Source organism: Sapajus apella, unplaced genomic scaffold (genome assembly GCF_009761245.1).
Source record: "Sapajus apella isolate SASKATOON/1434 unplaced genomic scaffold, GSC_monkey_1.0 scaffold78, whole genome shotgun sequence".
Lineage (NCBI taxonomy): Eukaryota > Metazoa > Chordata > Mammalia > Primates > Cebidae > Sapajus > Sapajus apella.
In genome coordinates this window covers 997,683-1,018,125 of record NW_022437018.1, presented here as the reverse complement: position 1 = coordinate 1,018,125, position 20,443 = coordinate 997,683, and the positions used below count along the sequence as shown (strand labels likewise).

The following is a 20,443-nucleotide window of genomic DNA, read 5'->3' as shown; positions in this document are numbered from 1 at the left end:
TCCAACTAGAACCTAACTACCAGGTCTGCTTATCACATTTGAAGATGATATTTTACTTGTATGAAAAATGCTGTTTTGCTGTGCTTCGTTTTAACTAATTTACATATCAGGGAATTCCTGTTTCAATGGAGTATGCTTTGAACCATAATTTTTCCCTAAGAAAACTGAACCATTAATAAATTTTATTTAAAAAACTGATTAACACCTAAGAATATACATCTTGTAATATACTTAAGTGATACTGACCTGTGGCACTTGAAGTATTAGCAAGTGGGGGTGCCCATAATGTGGGGCTGGGTGTACCAGAACTTGGACTTTGCAGAGGACTGACTGAGCTATTAAGAGCATTCAAGAGTGAGTTTGGGGTTGTTGAAGTATTCAGAGATAAAGTGGTGGGACCCAAAAGACCTGTAATAAGTGAATATGTAAAGTCAATTCACATAAATTTAAGATTTTAAAATAGAGATGGCACCAATATTGCTATTTGGAATGCACAATGATATAATCTGATATTTTCTAAATATAAAATATGGATGACAGATTTTCTTTCAAATATTCACATGAATTTTGCATTATTCAACTCCAACAGAGGAAGCAGCTTATCCACAAACAGATGCTATCAGAAAATGGAAGATACGTGTGCCCAGACTAGGATGGCAGTTAGGGTCATTGAGCATTACCAGGTGCTTTGCATTCATGTCAGCTGGCCAGGATGAACACAATTCAGCTCAAGTGGAGACTCATTTTTATTCTTCTGCATAAATCATTTGTCATCTGCTTACAAACAAACCCTTTCAAACTACTCACATGTAGCAGCGACAAGGGAATCTTTTCCTGTGGTAGGATGGATCTATTTGGCCCAGTTGCAGACAGGGTAGGCTACCAGAACAGTTCCTAAATGTATGTCAAAGCATATACATGACTTCCTTGGACTCCATCTCAATGATGAAAATTTTCTCAAAAATACTTTTTTGTTCTAAGGAGTCAATACTCGATTTAAATAATGGAATTTTCCTTTGGGCATTTAAAATACGTTCTAGCATAAAATGTGGATTTGTATATAAGTTTCCAAGAATACATAAAGTATAAAGTATAACAGGATAGGTATAGAATAAAAACATTTTTTAAATTTGGTTACTGAATCTTTGCTCACTTGTTTTCTCTCTAGCGCAGAATGAACTCGGTTCCTGCTAAGTTACCTAATTGGCGTTTCCTAACTCACAGTCATTGCTATGTTGTTATGACTCTGTTCAGGTCCCAGTGGAAGGAACAACTTTGGTAGAGTAATAACTTTGGGCCAAGAAAAAAAAAAACTTTCTTTAACGATGTCTAGGCAGGGCTACTTGGAAAGTCCATCACATAAGAGTATTAAATTTCTTAAAAGTTAAATGTAAGAATAGCTATTAGAAAAAAAAAAATTAAAGACTGCTGCGAGAATTTTTTTTTTTTTTTTTGGTCTCAAATCAACACTCAATGAGCCAGAATGATTGACTAGGAGTACTGATTAAGGAAAATAAATGCAACTGAGAAATGTGCAAGAAAGAAGTGAATCTAGCAAAACTGTAATACAGCAACTAACTTCAGCCTATAAAACAGCAATCCATAGATGAGGACATAAATATTACCATCACTATTAAGCAGCTCATTCTACTTTCCTAACTAAAGTTCTGAGATTATGATGTTTGTTCTTTCTCCTATTTTCTATTCCTCACATTAGATAGAAATACAGGTCTGGCCTCAGACTAGATTTCCTTTGTGTCTGGGTAAGGCAAGCCTAACCACTGGTGATGGGAGTTCTGCTTATTTTCACGCCCCCCTCCGCACCCCTCATACAGAGTTGCAATTACTTTTTAAAAAGCAAACTGGATAATCTTTATCTCTAGGGACCGATGGCAATATTGCAAATGCAAGAGAGAACAAACATAAATTACTGTCAGCATGCTTACTTCAATCTCAATGGCATTCTTAATTTAGAACAAACACAGCCACTGAAAATAAAACAGTCAGACCTTGATTATTTATGCGAACATGGAAGAATCGGGGTAAAAAATCCACAGAGACTTTTTTAAAAAACCCAAAATGGATTGATTCAGGTTATATGGCTTTTCATCTGATCTTATAGCCCCAAGAAGAAAAAAAAAAATAGACTTTAAATATAGACCCAGATGGTAGAAAGAAAGGGAATCAGATAAGCATTTCCTCAGTGACTGAGACACGCTGTAATAATAAATTGTATACCTAGTCCAGTGAGTCCAAGGCCTGCTGAAGCTAAGATATCCAGGCTGGGACATGCCAGGCCGGCAGGGCAGGATGCTGGGGATGGACTGGTTGCTATGGTAACCCCACTGCTTTCAAGTCCGAGGAGACATTTCCTTGCTTCATACATATTTAAGGCATTTCGCTCAACACTTTTCACAATCACAGACTATGAAAACACATAATGGGGAAAAAAAAAGTGACATGCAAGTAGTCTACAATGAATGGGGGAGGGGAGGGAGGTGAAAAATGAATATGCCAGTAAGAATTCTACTCAGGGGACGTATCAATGCTGCTTTAAAATCATCTGCAAATTCTAACCTCTTAGTGCTTAAGCTTACTCCTTCTGGTAAAACCCTAAAATACTAGTTACCATTTACTGGGCATGTTCTGTGTTCCAGGAGCTGTGATAGTAGCTGCACATATGTTCCCATTCTCGGCAAAACCTTACAGGGTGAGAATCATAATTTATATTCAGTGAAGTTAAAGGATTTAGCCAAGATCATGGCACAGCTGCAAAGGGGCAGCAAGAGGATGGGAACTCGGGTTCCCTTTTTACAGCATCTCATCTTTACACTAAAGCTTCCCCCTCACATCTTTACATACCAAATCAAACTTGTGACCACAAATAGACTGCATAATCATCATCAATTATGTTTGACATTTATAGTTTACTAGTTAGCTAATAGACCTTGAGGTACGACTATTCCTCATTGGTGACATATCTATGGCAAAGCTTATAGTAAAAAGAAAAATTCTAAATAATCGTTTTTCTTCCTCAGTGGTCTCATCTAGAAATTTTGAAATGTGAACTCAAAGGGGAAAGCCTTCAATGGACAAAAAAAAAAAAAAAATGTGGCTGAGAAAGCAGTTAAGGCAGTAGTTAGAATATGGGGGCCAGCTAGGCATAATTAAATGGCCCTGGGGTGCTGCAAAGCTTTGGAGTTTTCATTTACAACCTATTTTTCCCTTACTTCTGCTCATTTCTTACCGAACTCCTGGAATTCTTGTGCCTGTCCATGTTTATATGCACAAGTCCTTTACTGTCTCTCCTGTCTATCTTTTAGTCCTCGTATCTACAGTGACTCTGGTCAACTCAAATTAGTCACACAAGGATCTTCACAATACATAAAATTAATGTCCTGTTCCCTAACTTTAAACTCATTATATCAAGTTCACTTAGAATCAGTGCTTTCTTTCTGAGAAGGCATGATCATTTCCTTCAGTTGGACAGTGACTACCACATTATTTACATATAACAAATTATATAAAATACATTATATACACCATTCTATACATGTAAAATTTATAGTTTCAAGATTTAGTATATGTGCTACCAAAGCAAGCACTATAGTTTCAAAATTTAAAAATGGTGTTATTTTCTTGTTTCTGATTTTTGTTAAAGAAATCAAGCACTTCTTTTGTTTACTTTGTTCCATTTTCCTTTCTATTGCCCCAAAGGCAACTCATCATGACTTTTGTGTGCATCCTTCTAGACAATGCTTTGAACTTAAAAATGTATAGACATATATACACAAATAAATGCTGCCATTTAGTATATACTATGATGCAATATACATTTTTCAATCAACACCATTCTCATGTTGTTTCCTGGTGCCGAGGTGTTTTCAGAGTGCATAATTAGAAGTAGAACTTCTGCAGGAAGGGGATCAATATTTTAGAATAATGGGATGGTCAGAGATTGCCCTTCAAAGTGGTTGTGCTATTTTAAACAACAATACTAATGTAGAAACATTCCTCCTTCCTCATACTTACTAGCATTTAATAAAATATTTATTCTGGTCTGGGCACGGTAACTCACACCTGTAATCCCAGCACTTTGAGAGGCTGTGGTGGGTGGATTGCTTGAGCTCAGGAATTCAAGAGCAGCCTGGGCAACATGGCGAAACCCCATTTCTACACAAAATGCAAAAAATTAGCTGGGTGTGGTGGTGCATGCCTGTGGTCTCAGCTACTTGGGAGGCTCAGGTGAGAGAACTACCTGAGCCCAGGAAGTTGAGCCCAGGAAGCCATGATGGCGCCACTGCACTCCAGCCTGGGCAATGAAATGAGACCCTGTCTCAAAAAAAAAGATAGATTTATTCCATTAAATTTTTACTCTACATGTAGTTACTGAAATTTTATAACATTCTGAGGAGAGGTTCCAAGAACGCTGAACTAGAGACAGTTCAGTCCTTAAAGTATTTACGAAAAAACACAGGCACCTCTTCTTTAACTCTACAGGTTGCACAGGGGATAGCATTATAACTAGTCTAAATAATTTCTGAATTACACTGGGTATGTACACGCGCGCGTGCGCGCGCGCACACACACACACACACACAAAATATATAGTGGCCTTATCAACTCTCTTACTTTGTAAAGCTTCAAATTAGCAGATTCCAAATTAAGAATGGACATTCTTTCCTTCTCATATAACTATGGAAAAATAATGGTTACTCTAAATGGACTCCAAAAACCAACACATATATAAAGAAAATGATGATCTATAATGAATATTGTTACAGATTTATATTAGATAACTAAATATAGAATGACATATATATTATACAATTTGAGTATCCCTTATCCGAAATACTTGAGACCAGAAGTGTTTTAGATTTGGTGTTTCGGAGGATTTGGGAATATGTGCACTGGTTGGGCATCCCTAATGTGAAAATCCAAAATTTAAAATGCTCCAATGAGCATTTTCTTTGACTGTCATGTCAGTGCTCAAAAAGTTTCAGATTTTGGAGCATTCCAGATTGGGGACATTCAACCTGTATAGAGTGATAGTTTCATGTATATGCAAATACATACTTATATGCAAAATAAAACTATACAGAATATGATAAGATACATAATTCTCTGGGTCCAGACTTTGAACCAACCTTGCTTGGCTGTTTGGGCTTTGGTTTAATACTGATGAAGACATCAAGCTGTTCCATCAACTGTGCAATGAATTGTGGATCTACTTCAATTTCTTCCTTCATATCAAACATCAACACAAGAGGAAGACAACCCTAAAAAATGTCACAAAAATGTGTAGGAGGTAAAAAATTAATCATTTAAACACCTGATAATTTAATATGCCTGCAAATAATGCAATATTATACAGATTTAAAGACTAAAATGAAGTATTTAAAGCTAAATTATATAACTTCACAGAGCTTGGAGGACAGGTGTGGCATTAATGTTGAGGGGGAAAAAACCATTTTTGGATGACAAAATTATATGTCCTAAGTTTCTGTTTTTGGCCCTGGATTTTTTTAATCCACTGTAAATCTTGGAAAATTCCTTTATTCTCTAACTTCAGTTTTGTTAGTTATGCTGAAAACTAGATTCTCAACTACATCAAGCGTACTAATCTTGGCCTTTGCTCAATGACTTCCAGTGGTAGCTTTTTAGTGTATATTGAATGAAACATGATTGAGAGCATTTAAAGAGTTTGACATTTTAGCCCAGACTCATTTGCCCAACCACAGATCTATGTCTGTCTTCCCCTTCCTCCAGGTTAGACCAGCCTCTCTAACTTAACTATCTTTTAAGAGGATCCTGTACTTTGATATCTTAACTCAGGGGTCCCTATCCTTTTTGGCACCACAGACCGGTTTCATAGGAAGGTAATTTTTTCATGGACCAGGGGAGGGGATGGGAAGGGGGAATGGTTTCAGACAATTCAAACACATTACATTTATTTGGCACTTTATTTCTATTATTATTACATTGTAATATGTAATTAAATAATTATATAACTCACCATAATGTAAAATCAGTGGGAGCCCTGAGCTTGTTTTCCTGTAACTAGACGATCCTATCTGGGGGTGATGGAAGACAGTGACAGATCATCAGGCATTAGATTCTCCTAAGGAGCATGCAATCTAATTCCCTTGCATGCACGATTCACAACAGGGTTCACTTTTCTGTAAGAATCTAATGCAACTGCTAACCACATAGGAGGAAGAGCTCAGGTGGTTCATGCGAGTGATGGGGAGGAGCTGTAAATACAGATGAAGTTTTGCTTGCTCACCTCTTGCTGTGTGGCCTAGTTCCCAACAGGCCACTGACCAGTATCAGTCTGGTCTGTGTCCCAGGGATTGAGGACCCCTGTCTTAACTAACCAAAGACTTCCTTACCAATATAAATCCCACTTAACCTAATGCACCTTAAACCTTTCTTCCTTCCTGGAGTAAATTGTGACTATTTCCCTTCTTTTAACTATCTCATTTTTTGGATTTTATTTTTTTCTCTAATGCTCTACTCACAGCCTCTAATCTAATGAGTCTAGGAACAATGTAATATACTTTTTCTATTGCACAGAATTCCCAGTGTTAGCCCACTGGGTACTGGAATTTGTACATGTATATCAGGAGAGGTTACCATCAAGCATACTAGGATTAAAATGAATTACCTAGCCAGGAACTGTGACTCAAGCCTGTAATCCCAGCATTCTGGGAGGCTAAGGTGGGTGGATCACTTAAGGCCAGGAGTTTGAGACCAGCCTGGCCAACACAGTGAAACCCTATCTCTACTAAAACCATAAAAATTAGCTAGGCATGGTGGCACATGACTGTAATCCCAACTACTCGGGAGGCTGAGGCATGAGAATCACTTCAATCAAGAGGCAGAGGTTGCAGGGAGCTGAGAATGCACTACTACACTTCAGCCTGAGCAACAGAGTGAGATCCTGTCTAAAATTAGAAAAAGATAGAAAAAGAAATACTATGCTCCATTTCTCCTATGGAAGAAAGTGATATTTTTATAAGAATAGTGTTATACAAAATGGTGATGGTATTTAAAATATGGGTTAAAGCCTTTTAATTTCTCCTTCATTTATTTCAATGATGTGCAATAATATATGTCATTTATATCTATTTTTGGCAGGTATGGTCCAAATATAAGTGAGGATTAATAACTATAAAATATTTGAAAAATTTCACTGAACTAGAAACTAACATCTAAAGAACTTGTAAAGCAGAAAAAAGAAAACATGAAGATTAATTACAACAATTCTTGGATATAAATATAAATCTGACTTGTAGTACAGTACATTAAAAATAACCTGATAAAATAAGCTCAGTTAAAAAAAACATCATTCACAACAAATTTCTCAAAATCATGGATTACAACCTTTAATGCTTCCAACAAGTTCTCATCTGTCACACGAATGGAATCAACAATAAAAACACAGATTTTCTGAAAATTTCTCAAAATCCAACCCTACAAGTTAATAATACCAAATGTCACACCTGAGGCTTACTGATTCAAATGCCACTAAAGGTCAAGCACTGAATGGGAGAATACAATGGTGTTTTTAATACAAATATTTGTGAGCCCAGCATCACGTCCATCCATTTTGTTACTATGTTATCAACCCATACACTGGGATATTTCATTTCATTTCATTTCACTTCATTTTATTTTTGAAATGCAGTCTCCCTCTGTTACGCAGGCTGGAGTGCAGTGGTGCTATCTCAGCTTACTGCAATCTCTTCTTCCTGGGTTCAAGCAATTCTTGTTTCAGCCTCCTGCATGGCTGGGATTACAGGCGCCCACTACTATACCCGGTTAATTTTTGTATATTTAGTAGAAATTGGATTTCACTATGTTGGCCAGGCTGGTCTCGACCTCTTGACCTCAAGTGATCTGCCTGCCTTGGCCTCCCACAGCGCTGGGATTACAGGCATGAGCTATCACGCCTGGCCAAGGGGTTTTAAACAAATATGGGAAGGACAGAAATATTGCAATTATCAATTAGAAGTAGTAAAGTAGTACTGAATTATGTAACTTTGCTCTTCTTCCTTCAATAAATGACACTCAAATGTGTGGCTTAAATAGTATTTTTTAATTGTGTTGAAGATTTATGAAATGTACAAATGTTTTGGGCTTACAAAACTTGTCTTTGATGGTGAAATTTAAATAGCATTTTTACTTTTCTGTTTAAACAGAGGAGTTGTTTGGTTTTTTTTGTTTTGCCAAATACAAGCTGCACACTAATATTACAGGTCAGATGAAAACAGTCATCTTCCATCTTTACCACAAAATGCAATTATTTCACTATAACCTCTTCTGTGTTTAGTCTAAGTTAAAATACACACACACACACACACACACACACACACACACACACACTCTGAAGTAAAAGTACGTATGCAATGAAATTAAACCTGTTGAGGCACTATGAACCTTACTCTTCTAGTTTATTTCCTTTTACCAAGAAAATTCCTTATTTGACCAGGCTTCCAAAGTGCTTTCCTAAATGTCACATTAGTACGGTAGGTGCAAAAGCATGCACTATATCCAAAGAGGTATAAAAAAAATCAAACACTTATTTCAATAACCTTACCATGAGATATTGCCTTGCAAGACAGACAGAATCAATGGTGCCCTGGAGGTAGACGGTGGATTTCTTTTGTGGATTACTGGGATCAGGAAAGTGGATCTGAGCACCCGTTCTCTGCATAATATGTTTGATGTTGCTCCCATTTCGACCCATCATAAAGAGATGATGCTGAGCTGCAATATCTAGTTGTGTGCTCACAGGAATCGCTGATGCTAAGCTCCCAGCAAGATGTTCTAACAGCATGGCCGTTCCTTCCTAAAAGAAAAGGGTGGGAAGGAAATAATCCTATAAATTAGCTGTCTATATAGAGGGAAAGATTCTATTGCACTTCTAACAGCTATGGAAAAATACAGCATATTCTGCAAACCAAAACGTAGAATGAAGGAAAATTCTAGAAATCAATTAGTCTAATATCCTTTAAAAATAAAACTCATATAATTTGTACATACAGGATATGCAGAATTATCAGAATAATTTACCTTCACAGCACTAGTGTTATTCTGAGACCCTCGTACTATGACAGTAGCACCATACATTCGGGAACGCTGTTTAAATGATACTGAAATATTGTACGTTTGTGATATATGCTGAATAGAGGGGGAATTAGGATCAGGAACCGGCTGAAGAATTCCAGCAATTGGTAGCTCAAACATCAGCACCAAAGGAAGCAGCTCCTAAAATGAAATGATGAGAGTCCAAAGCAGAAAGTTAAAGCATTAGACATTCAGAGATGTGTATCATTCATTCATTCTTTTCTGAAGATGAATTTTAAAACACAAACTGCCCTTATGATAAATATTGTTTAGCTGCACTATATAAAATTTATTTTTTTCATTTCTTTCTTTTTTTTTTTTTGAGTCAGAGTCTTGCTCTGTCATCCAGGTTGGAGTGCTGTGGTGTCATCCCAGCTCACTGCAGCCTCAACATCCTGGGCTCCAGTGATCCTCTCACCTTGGCTTCCTGAATAGCTGGGACTACAGGCATGTGTCACTCTACCTGGCTAATTTTAAAAATATTTTTGTAGAGACAGACGGGGTCTTGCTATACTGTCTGGGCTGGTCACGAACTCCTGGCCTCAAGTGATCCTCTTGCCGTGGCCTCCCAAAGCATGGAGATGATAGGTGTGAGCCACCATAACTGGCCTGTAAATGATTTTAAATGAAGGGAGCCTTTTGTGAAACCTGAGTGTTTGTAACTCGTTGCCTGTGACATTTTTCCTTAGGCCTCTTAATGATCATTGAATAAAAACTAGAAAAATTGAGTCAGATAAAATCCAGAACATCTCTGAGAAACATTTTCAATGAAAAAGGTTTATAGATAATTTAGAAACTCACTTTTTGAACATATACAATAAACATTTAGATACTGAATGCTAAGATAGATATTAAAACAACTTTTGCCACTATTTCCTACTGATTAAACATGACTTGGTTATAAAATGATAAACTATAATATTTTAATGCCTTATAATGCAAATGTTGCTGGCATCAATTTACAATGTTAACGTAATAAATAGTTACCCGAATTCTAACTCGGGCAGATTCTACTCCTGCCGGTTGTCCTGCTATAGATACCTGTAAGAGGAGGAAAATACAGAGTTAGATTTATTTTAATCAAACTCACATCTGCTTTTCCAGTCAATCTACATGCTTGCTACTCAAAGTGTCATCCAGGGACAAATACAGAGGTATTATCCAGAAGCTTGTTAAAAATAAAGGATCTCAGGCCCCCATCCAGACCTGCTTAATCAAAATTTGCATTTTAATGAGATCCTCAGGTAATTCGTGTCAACTGATCTGTTTCACCCACTGGACTTACTGAAAGCCCTACAGTCCCCAGGAGATCATCCTGCCCTCTTTATAATTACCCTTGTTCACTGCATTTTCTGCCTTTGGTTTAAGGTCTTTGCATATCAGATATGTATCAATATTCGACAACATAGCTACACTAGGTTTGGAAAATAGTGAACTTCTTCCATACCAGATGGTACATAATTATTGCTCCAACATCTACCTGGAGGTTTCTTCTAAAATCTCCTGGGCCTTCCCATGATCCATTGACTCAAGTTGTTAGTCTTGGCATTGTGGTGGGGGATACAGGGGCTCCAGGACACTGCTCTTAGGATCAATGGCCATGCCATACCAGTTTTTAAATATTCTGAATATTGTCTTTGCTTTTTACTATAGCTTTCTGTCTAGTCCCTGATGCACACATCCCACTGTCACCATGAGTCCCTGTAGAGAAAAGACTACTTATTCATCTTTGTGGTTGACAGTTTCTAGTATTGCGATTAGTTTAGAAGAGAGAATATTTTCAAATAGCACAAATAATACTATCTGTTCTTCTTCAAGTCCTGAAGCTGCTTGCATGTGGACAGATGAGTTCTATCTGCTTCGAAACAGAAGAACTAGCATAGATGTGTATAAACTAAAGAGACATAATTAAGGCAATATAAGAAGTCAGGCAATAATGCACTGTATTCTGCTAATGTATACCAGAAAGTGATCTGGTATACCTTGGAGCTACCTGCTCCTAGGTCTCTGTAGACAGAAGCAGGCAACGGATAGGTTCCTGGACTAGGCAACCTTCCAGGTCTTAAATGACATGCTCCCTCAGCCTTCCTTTAGGGTTTTTTTTTTTGTGGCCATTACATCTTCCCCTATTTTCTATCAATCATTTTAACATCAAGAGTTTAGGGCCTATCTACAACTCATCTCCTCAGAAAAGCTCAACACCTTCAATCTCCTTGCAGCGAGTTGTACAGTCTACACTATATGTCATCTATATGATTTTTTGGGGTGTCACCTCTCAAAAAAAAGATAAGTACACTGAAAATTAAGGCTGTAATTCATCCCATAAAAGTTCATGTGAAAAGACAAACGACCTGGTTGCTTTTTTCTGCTTGGTTATTCCTGTTGGAATCTGGAAAGTGGATATGGCATCCGGTTTCTTCCATCACTTTTTTAATATTGTTGCCACCTTTGCCGATTACATGCGAATGTTCTGTATGTGAAACATCCATCTTCAATGTGACTCGATTGCTCTATGTGAAAATAATGTATTATTATTTGATGTATGAAAAAGGAAAGAATGATGTCCTAAATGCCTTTCCCCCAAGAGAATGGTATTAACAAAAGGAGAGTCAGTGGGAAATCTTACAGATTTCTTAATAAGATGATCTTAATCTATAAATGTTTGTCTGCTGTTGATTTCTCTGATTATAAAAAAGCAATTCTCATTTTAAGGAAAATTTGTCAGAAGAAATAGAAGAATTTATTTTTTACCAAGATAATTTTTGGGGGAAGAAGAATTTAAATGAAGTCAGTTACAGTTAACAAATAATCAGTTTTTCTTTAAAGACATTATTCATGATACATTTAATTTAAATAACTAAAATGAAAACACAATTACAAGATTGAAGATATGCATGCTAGTAGGACTGCAGAACTAAGATGATACAAAACTAGAAACAATAAAACTCAAAACTGCATAAGGAAGTTTTTACAATCACTGCTTTCACAACTCCTATATTACTATATAATGAACTTTACAAAGCAGATCTATTACTCTTGCTGGTAGAAAGAAGTGAGAAAGAGATCACAAAGCACAGATAACTGGCCACAAAATGGCTTAAATAAAGAAATTCAAAGTACATTAGTTATAGTAAAGCAAAATGTAAAATTCTAAGACATAATAAAAATGCTATGGTCATATCGGACTATATTTAATTTGGGGAATTTAGTGCTGTAAATTCATAAAGACCGACATAAAATCCTTTTTCATTTAGCAGACTGTTACTGAAATGATTCAGTCTTTAAAAAGTAAATCAAAATATCAAAATGTTAAAAATAATTTTACCTTGTGAATTCTTAAATTTTAAATTTATGCCCATTAAATATATTTCAATTTTTAAATTTAGTTCTTTCAGTTTAACCTTTAAAGCACACAAAAAAATCTCCTTTTCCTGGAGAATATTCTAAACTATTTAATAATTATCAGGAGAGTAAATTTTAAAAAAACATTTTGAAGAAAACCAACAAAGAAAGAAAGAATGAAAGCAGGAAAGTGATCAGAGATCATTCTAATGAAATGCCAGGTAGTTAAGAAGGAGACAGCCTGGATTTGAATCCCACTTCTCCACTTAACCATCTCTAGAATCCTGAACAAATTACTTAATATCTTTGTGTTGAGTCAGTTATGAGGATCAAACAAATTAATATGTGTAAAATGCAGAGTCCGTAGCTAAGGGCCTGATATACAATAAGTGATTTAGATATGTTTATTAAAGAAAATAAATTCTCACAAATGAGTGTAAATTTTTACACATTTAAATTTTTCTGTTATCTCTTTATACATATACTTGCAGAGAGAGAGAGAGAGAGAGAGAGAGAGAGCACACATGATCACACAAAAGAAATCATCAAATTTCATGCCATTATACACACTGAACACAGAGCTATACAAAAGATCATTTTGGTATTCTACTGACATCTTAGAAGCAAATAATCTCATTCCTACAATCCTTATTACTTTATATTAATCAGGGCCAATTTCTATTTCTAAAGATGGTATATATGTACATATATATTCATACATGCATACACAATACATATATATGTATGTAGATATATGTATATATAGGGGTGTGTGGGGTGTGTGTGTGTGTGTAGTTCAATCACCCGGCATGAGAGAACCTATCCAAATGAGAGAACCTATCCAAATGTTAAACAGAACTTTACATCCACTGTAGAAGCACATGTGCTTATTTTAAAACCCACCATTACTTTATCCTGGTTTCCTTCTCCAAATGGCTCTTTCATAACAGCATGAAGTAGCCCTTGCAGAGACAAGGTTCTGACATGTGAGTGTCCTTAACATTTACTTACTTTTGTGTCTAAGACAGACATGATCATTTCCTTGGCTTCTTTAACATCTTCTTTCTTTCCAGAAACCTTAATATGGGGATCTATAAGAAATAAGAAATAAAAGGCTTGTGTGAAACTCCCAAACTCTGTTTTCAATTGTTTTAAAAATGACTTTAGAACTCAATATTTGGAGTTTATCATCATTACAACGTTCCAGGTGTGTTACCGTAATAACAAAAGGACTAAGGAAAATGCTCAAGTTTTCATTTATCTGTAACTTTCTTCCTTAAAATTGGCTAAACCACTTAAATTTACATTTCTTCTTTAAAAAATAAGTATACCATATACTTGCAAAATAAAAATATAATTTTTTAAGTGAGTAGTGTATAAATAGGATTTAGTAATTGAGCTCCTGCTATAGTCTCGGCCCTGTTCTAAGGCTTGAAGTGCATCAATTCACTTAATCCACAGCAAAGATTCATGAGGTTGTTTACAGAGGAAACTAAAGCCCAGGGTGGTTTAGTAACTTGCCCCAGAAAATCACTCAGAAGTTTGGTCATTACAATCCAGTGTCTTCCAACTCTGGATCTATACTTTATGCAATAAGTTAATTTAAAAGACATCACTACAGTGAGGGCTAATAGAAAAAAATTCTTAACTTTCATTTAGAAATATTTAATTCAATATTTATCCAAAATTAGTATTGAGTAATACTGTTTATTACTGCCACTAAACTTTCTATAGGAAAGCATTCATTTATGCACCAAATATTTTCTGTACTGCTACTATGTACCAGGCACTGTTCCAGGGACGAGAATAGATAAATGAAGAAGAGCCCTGCCACAAAGAACCTGGTTCTTCTGCAGAGAGACAAAATATAATTTAATCAAATAAATTATTGGAACATACATGTTATGAAAAAAGAAAGGAGAGCAATACAAAAAGATGAGGAAGTACCAGCTATGAGAGAGTCTTGAGGAATATCAGGCTTCATAGAGAAAAGAAGATCTGAGTAAAGGCTTAAAGGAGGTAAGACACTTGGCTGAGCTGGAACCTTCTAGGTAAAGGGAGATATCAAAGCCACAGCCTCAGGGTGGGGACTAGCCCCCTTAATTGCCTCTTCAATCAGGTTTTCAAGTTGCCCTAGCAATTCAGGCATTCTCTTATTTTATAGGTCAGCCTGACATAGACCAAGATCATTCTGGGATAAGTCAAAAGTTCTATGTCCATCAGCTGTATGATAAAACTGAATAACATAGAGATAATTAATTATAATTATCACAACTACTGATCATCTCTCAACCTTACTGAGTGCCTACAATGTACTGACTTCTTGGCTAAGTCTTTTATATTCTGTACTATGCATCAAGTCAGTAACAGAGTCAGCAAATGTTTACCAAGCACCTTTCACACCTTTCACAATTTACCACCAGTTCTGCCTGAATCCTTTAACTCCTAAAGCATCTATTCTCTAGGATAAGGAATGAGAATCACTGGGTGGGGATTTTATCTAAATCACATATACTCCCCTGACACTGTGATCTCCCCACCCCTACACAACAGCCCGGGTGAAAATCAATGCGACAGAGAGCATATCATATTCTTATGTTGCAAATGGGCAATTGCCACTCCCCTCACCAAAAAGGAAGGAGGAAGGAGAGAAGGGAGAGAACCACTTCAAGCTACCCACTGTTAGGACCAGGATGGTAAAATCATAGTTAATAACAGTGCACGAAGCTTCAGAGTTCAACAATGCCTCTGGCCTCCTGGGGAGATGTCCAGCAGTTGCACTTAATTTGAGTCTGTGTCACCACCTCCAGCCCCTACCCTCTCCTGGTGGCTGCTCTTGGTCTGAGACGCTCTTTGTTATCCTATTTTGTGATCCCTCCCTTGACACTTAACCAGTCACAGGGACACTGTGAAGGTCAAAGGTCTTAAGAGTGGTTAAAACTTTCCAAAAAGTTGAGCATCAGTTATTCTGAAATGAGGAGCCTAACAGCAGGGCACAAGGGGTGTCTGACCAACACAAGTTGGGCGAGAGCCCAACAGCACCTTATTCCCATTGCTTGCTCTCTAATGCATCCTAACAAGAACCAGGACTGCTCTTTCTCTGTTATACCGTAGCCAACTTTTACCACACTTATATAAACAGCTCTTTTATTCAATAATTCTTATTTCATCCAAAATAATTCGGCTAGGCAATATTACACAAAGATTCATCTACCTTCAAAATTTCAGTCTCAACTATCCTTAATTTTGGGGTTTTAGTTACTGCTGGCTGACAGTGAAGTTAACCTCTACTGAAAATGTTTGCTACTACTGTGGGTGATTAGAACCCAATGTTTCTCAAAACATGCCGGTTAAAATACAGGTTTCTGGGCCTTGAGAACTCAGTAATTGGCATTGTATTGGTGTCCAAGTGATTGTTAACTCAAGTACAGAAAACAGCAGATTTAACCACATAGATATTTTAATTGTAGTCATTTATTTATTGGTCCAATATATATGATACAAAATGTTTCTACAGGATAAATTTGTATTTTCCCCACAAAATAAATTAACAGTAAGTATTGAGTGGTATGAGAACCTACAAATTTATTACTTTACAGGTTGAATAATCACATTAAAATTCCTATGCATAACTAGGGGAACAGAGAGCCTCAGATCCAATTTCAGAGAGAATGTGATTTTCTTAAATCAAGAAAGAAGATGATTTTCCACCATCTTTGCAACAGAACAACAAGCAAAATAAAAAGCAAACGCCTCAATAGAAAATACACTTTCATTCAAAGCGAAAGGGCACCATCTGGTGACCAAAAATATAAATTATCAGTGGACACAAAGACGCATGAGCATGCATGCACAGACACTCACCAACATGTAACACATCTACCTTCAGGGTCTGTATCAGTGATTTTTTGGAAAGTGGTTCTTCAAATAATCAATTTTAATAAGGACAGAGAAAAACAAACATGACAAAATTCCTGTTTAGACCGCTAAAGTGGCTAGGGGCATTGTGCTTTTCATTCCTTTTTGGCTCTTGCTTAAAAGATGCATACAAAATGTGTGCTTTTATTTCAGGTTGAACTTAATTTGCTCATTTCAATTCCTGAAATTCAGGTCTCTGTTTTTCAATTACTGTTAACAGTTTACAATTCAAACAGATCTCTGTAATACCACAAGGGATTAAGATTTCATTTAAATCCATTCTGTAAATACTTGACAGAGAAAAGTCAAAGTATTAACCACATTAATAAACATAAAAATGAGGAAAAGGTTAGCTATAAAGAGGGCCAGAAGATGGTATAATAGAAAAATAGGAAATGAGTGTAGACCTTCCCCCTCCCAAAATTAATTGCTTTGAAGAAGTCCAAATTAGGCATGAAGGTTTTTAGACATTTACTCTAAAAATAATATTCATTACTTTAAAACCATCCCTCAGGTTCCCTGAACACAGGGGTCATGTTTAACTTAATTTTGTAACTGCCACAGTGTCAAATAAGTGGAAGATACTCAATAAGCTACTGTTGAATGGGCAGATGGCACCATGATTTAGGAAATGGCTAAATACAGAGAGAGGAGATGGAATTCTATAGAAAGAGCCTAAAGTTCATATCCAAGGTGACTGTGTGTCCTGTACTTTCTAAAAGAGTTCTGACTTCAAATATTCTGATCTTAGGACCTCTTGAAAAATACAGAAAACTGTCATATATTCATCCTAATGTTTGGTTTTTAGATTCCTGTCCTACTCACATCTCTCTGGTATCATCCTGAGGAAGAGAAAGTGACCAGGTGATAATCCAACCTTTGCTAAGTAACATGAAGCTGTAATGGACATACATGTGAAATGGGTACTTTATATGTGAATAATGCAAAAGAGGAAAAAATTGCCCCTTTTTTAAAATAGTAAAGTTTTGAACACAAAGGTTCTTGTGACTTTCATATGTTTATTCTTAAGGACTTAACAAGGCAACAATTGTCATAAGGACACTGCTAAAAATCATATTTTCAATAAAAATAAAATATTTCAATATTTAAAGTTAAAATTTATTTTCTCCACCTTACTCCATTTTAAGAATACTGAATGTTTTTATGAATTTATGTGACGTTTAGTTATGCTCTTAAAAGATTATCTCTTAGTACTCTGGTTTCTACTGTGTGGTTTTCCATTCTTGGAAACATTCCCACCCCTAGAAACATGAGTGAATATTTTATTGCCTCTTCCTTCTCTCCTCAGGCCTAAACCTCCTTCACACTTCATTCCTATCCCACAGCAAAATCTACAGAAAATACTCATGTCAGCCATTTGCATTTATTATGCTACAGAGAGTAATGTACCATTGACACATGATGAATGTAAGCCAATATTTCATCAACAATCTGTAGCCACTTTCCTATCTCCATGATTGAGTGCTGCTGAGAAAAAGAGTCAAATCACTAAATTCACAGTATTTCTTCCACCCTCAGCATATACATTTAGAGACAGAAAACAACAGAAAATCCCTTGTTTGACCACCTCCCTGCCTCCCACTCACAAATAAAACAGAACAAAAGTTATTCTATGAGAGTTGTACTTTTGGAGAAAAGTTTCATATATATATTATGTCTTCAAATCTGGATGGCTGTGATACATTTTGTGTACATAAACAAAGCTGTCAAACTGACCTTCAATCCCTAAGAAAGAGACGAGGGGTCAGAATTTACTTTCATCTGGTGTGGAGCTCTTTTAAGTTTGTTTCAAGTTTAATTTCTTCGAAAAGCGCTTTACCTCTAAAACAATATAAACAGGATGGGCATTACCTGGGGCCTGGGTTTGTCAAGAGTGGCCAGTGTTGACAAACACTAAGGTGCAGCTCCACTTCCTCTGAAATTCTTTGCAACCACTGGGAATATGTCAACAGTCGGCAAGTAGTTCCAAAGTAATAATGGCCAAAATTTTTATGTAAGAAAGAATGTAGCCCTAGGCTTATAACTTTGTGAAAAATCTCAGAAAAAAGGCATCAGAAGAAGCCCCAGGCTTCTCAAGGGCGTTGGTTCACTTGGAATCATATAGGGAAAAGCTAGGAAAAAGCCAGCATGTATCACACAGACTATATTAACTTTTAATGCCTTTGACATGGCAATATACTACAGATTTCCTTTATGATGTGGTGAAAATATGTGGAGTCCACAGTCAATCACAATTTAGCCATAAACAAGCTCTGTCACCTTGGAAAAGTCACTTTATCACTCAAGTATAGCTTCTTAAAAAAAGCGGGAAATTCAGTCAGATGACTGCTATATTTCCATATAAATGTAAATGTCTTTGGTATAAAATAGTACTACTATAAATTTCTTAATCTAATAAGCAACTTTATTTTACAATTTTTGATAATTCACGTTAGGTAGTTCACTTAAAATCTAAAGTGTTTCTAAGAACCTTAAACCAGCCTAAACCTTGGTGACACATCTACAACTGGCTTTCCTCTTATTTTGCACATTTTAAGAACATGCGATTTTGTATCAAAGTGGTTGAAAGGCAGTGTTCACCCTACTGGCATTTCCTGAATAATGTGCTTTTAGGCACAAAACAAATGCATTGACAACCTCAGACAAAGACGAGATTCTACTTCAAACCCTGTCTGAGCCATTTAATATGGCATCTATTTTGACTATCAGGTTGGCAAGTCACTTTAGTGATTGGCAAAAGTGAATTCTACTCATAGTCAACTGACCACTGCCCATATTTTACTGTGAAATATGTTTCCCCTGGCTTCTGAAGAAATTGACCTTCTTTTTGGAACAAAAACTATATGCGGGCCAAGTAACATACCAATATCACATTTTTTACAGTGAAAATATATACTTTATCAAGAGATGGAGAAAATCTGGACTGACTTATTAAGCCTGACTAGAAATGATTTTAAAAGGACAAACAGAATAACTAGGAGCCTATGCACTTTGCATTTATTTTGTAGCCAGTGAGATCGATTCCAGATTATTTCAAGGAATGTTCTCTGACAGTAAGAATTCTAATAAAAGAGCAAAGTATATTTCAAGAGGGGAGTTAAAAGAACCCAAGTCATACGTAGTTAAAGCAAAATGTTAGTGAGCAGCCATAACATGTCAGGTGATACAACCAGGGTAAAGAACAAACCCATCTGCTCTAGGCATTCCCTATACCAAATACAGTTGACCCTTGAACAACATGGATTTGAACTGTGTGGGTTCACTTACGCTTGGAATTTCTCTACTGCCCCTAAGGCAGCAAGATCAACATCCCCCATTCCTTTTCCTTAGGCTACTCAATGTGAAGATGATGTGGATGAAGACTTTTATGATGACCCACTTCTGGAAACTTAATAGTAAATCTATTTTCTCCACTGTATAATTTTCTTAATAAAATTTCTTGTCTCTAGCCTGCTTTATTGTTAAGACTATAATATATAATACATATAACACAAAAAATATATGCTAATCAACCTTTTATGTTACTGGTAGACATCTGGTCAATAGCAGGCTATTAGTAAAGTTTTTAGGGAGTCAAAAATTACACATGTATTTTTGTGTGGTGGGTCAACATCCCTGAGCCCCACTTGTTCAAGGGTCAACTGTACATTGCCTTAGGATAAAGCATAAAATCATCCTCATGTATCTTAATTAAATTAATTAATTTTTTGAGACAGGGTCTTCTTCTGTCACCCAGGCAGGAGTCCAGTGGTGTGATCTTGGCTCACTGCAACCTCTGCCTCCCAGGCTCAAGCGATCCTATTACCTCAGCCTCCTGAGTAGCTGAGACTAGAGGCACCGGCCACCATACCTGGCTATTTTTTTGTAGAGACAGGGAGGGGTCTCACCATGTTGCTCAGGCTGGTCTCAAACTCCTGGACTCAAGCAATCCTCCAACTTGGCCTCCCAAAGTGCTAAGATTACAGGCATGAGCTACCGCTCCTGGCCTGTGGAGGTGTTAAAAAAGGCTTATTTTAAAACCAAAAAACTA

General features: G+C 36.4%; 1 protein-coding gene across 6 annotated transcripts in view; it reads right to left on the bottom strand.

Moving 5' to 3' along the window:
- Positions 1–20,443, bottom strand: part of BICC1 (BicC family RNA binding protein 1) — a 317,997-nt gene that overhangs the window by 34,119 nt on the left and 263,435 nt on the right. For all 6 annotated transcript variants that reach the window (XM_032252528.1, XM_032252529.1, XM_032252530.1 and 3 more), the window contains 8 exons: positions 13,486–13,565; positions 11,484–11,642; positions 10,120–10,173; positions 9,079–9,273; positions 8,603–8,854; positions 5,148–5,279; positions 2,239–2,425; positions 247–408 (listed from right to left, as the gene is read on the bottom strand). In XM_032252528.1, the coding sequence (XP_032108419.1) occupies positions 247–408; positions 2,239–2,425; positions 5,148–5,279; positions 8,603–8,854; positions 9,079–9,273; positions 10,120–10,173; positions 11,484–11,642; positions 13,486–13,565 (1,221 nt within the window). The remainder of the gene's footprint in view (positions 1–246; positions 409–2,238; positions 2,426–5,147; positions 5,280–8,602; positions 8,855–9,078; positions 9,274–10,119; positions 10,174–11,483; positions 11,643–13,485; positions 13,566–20,443) is intronic.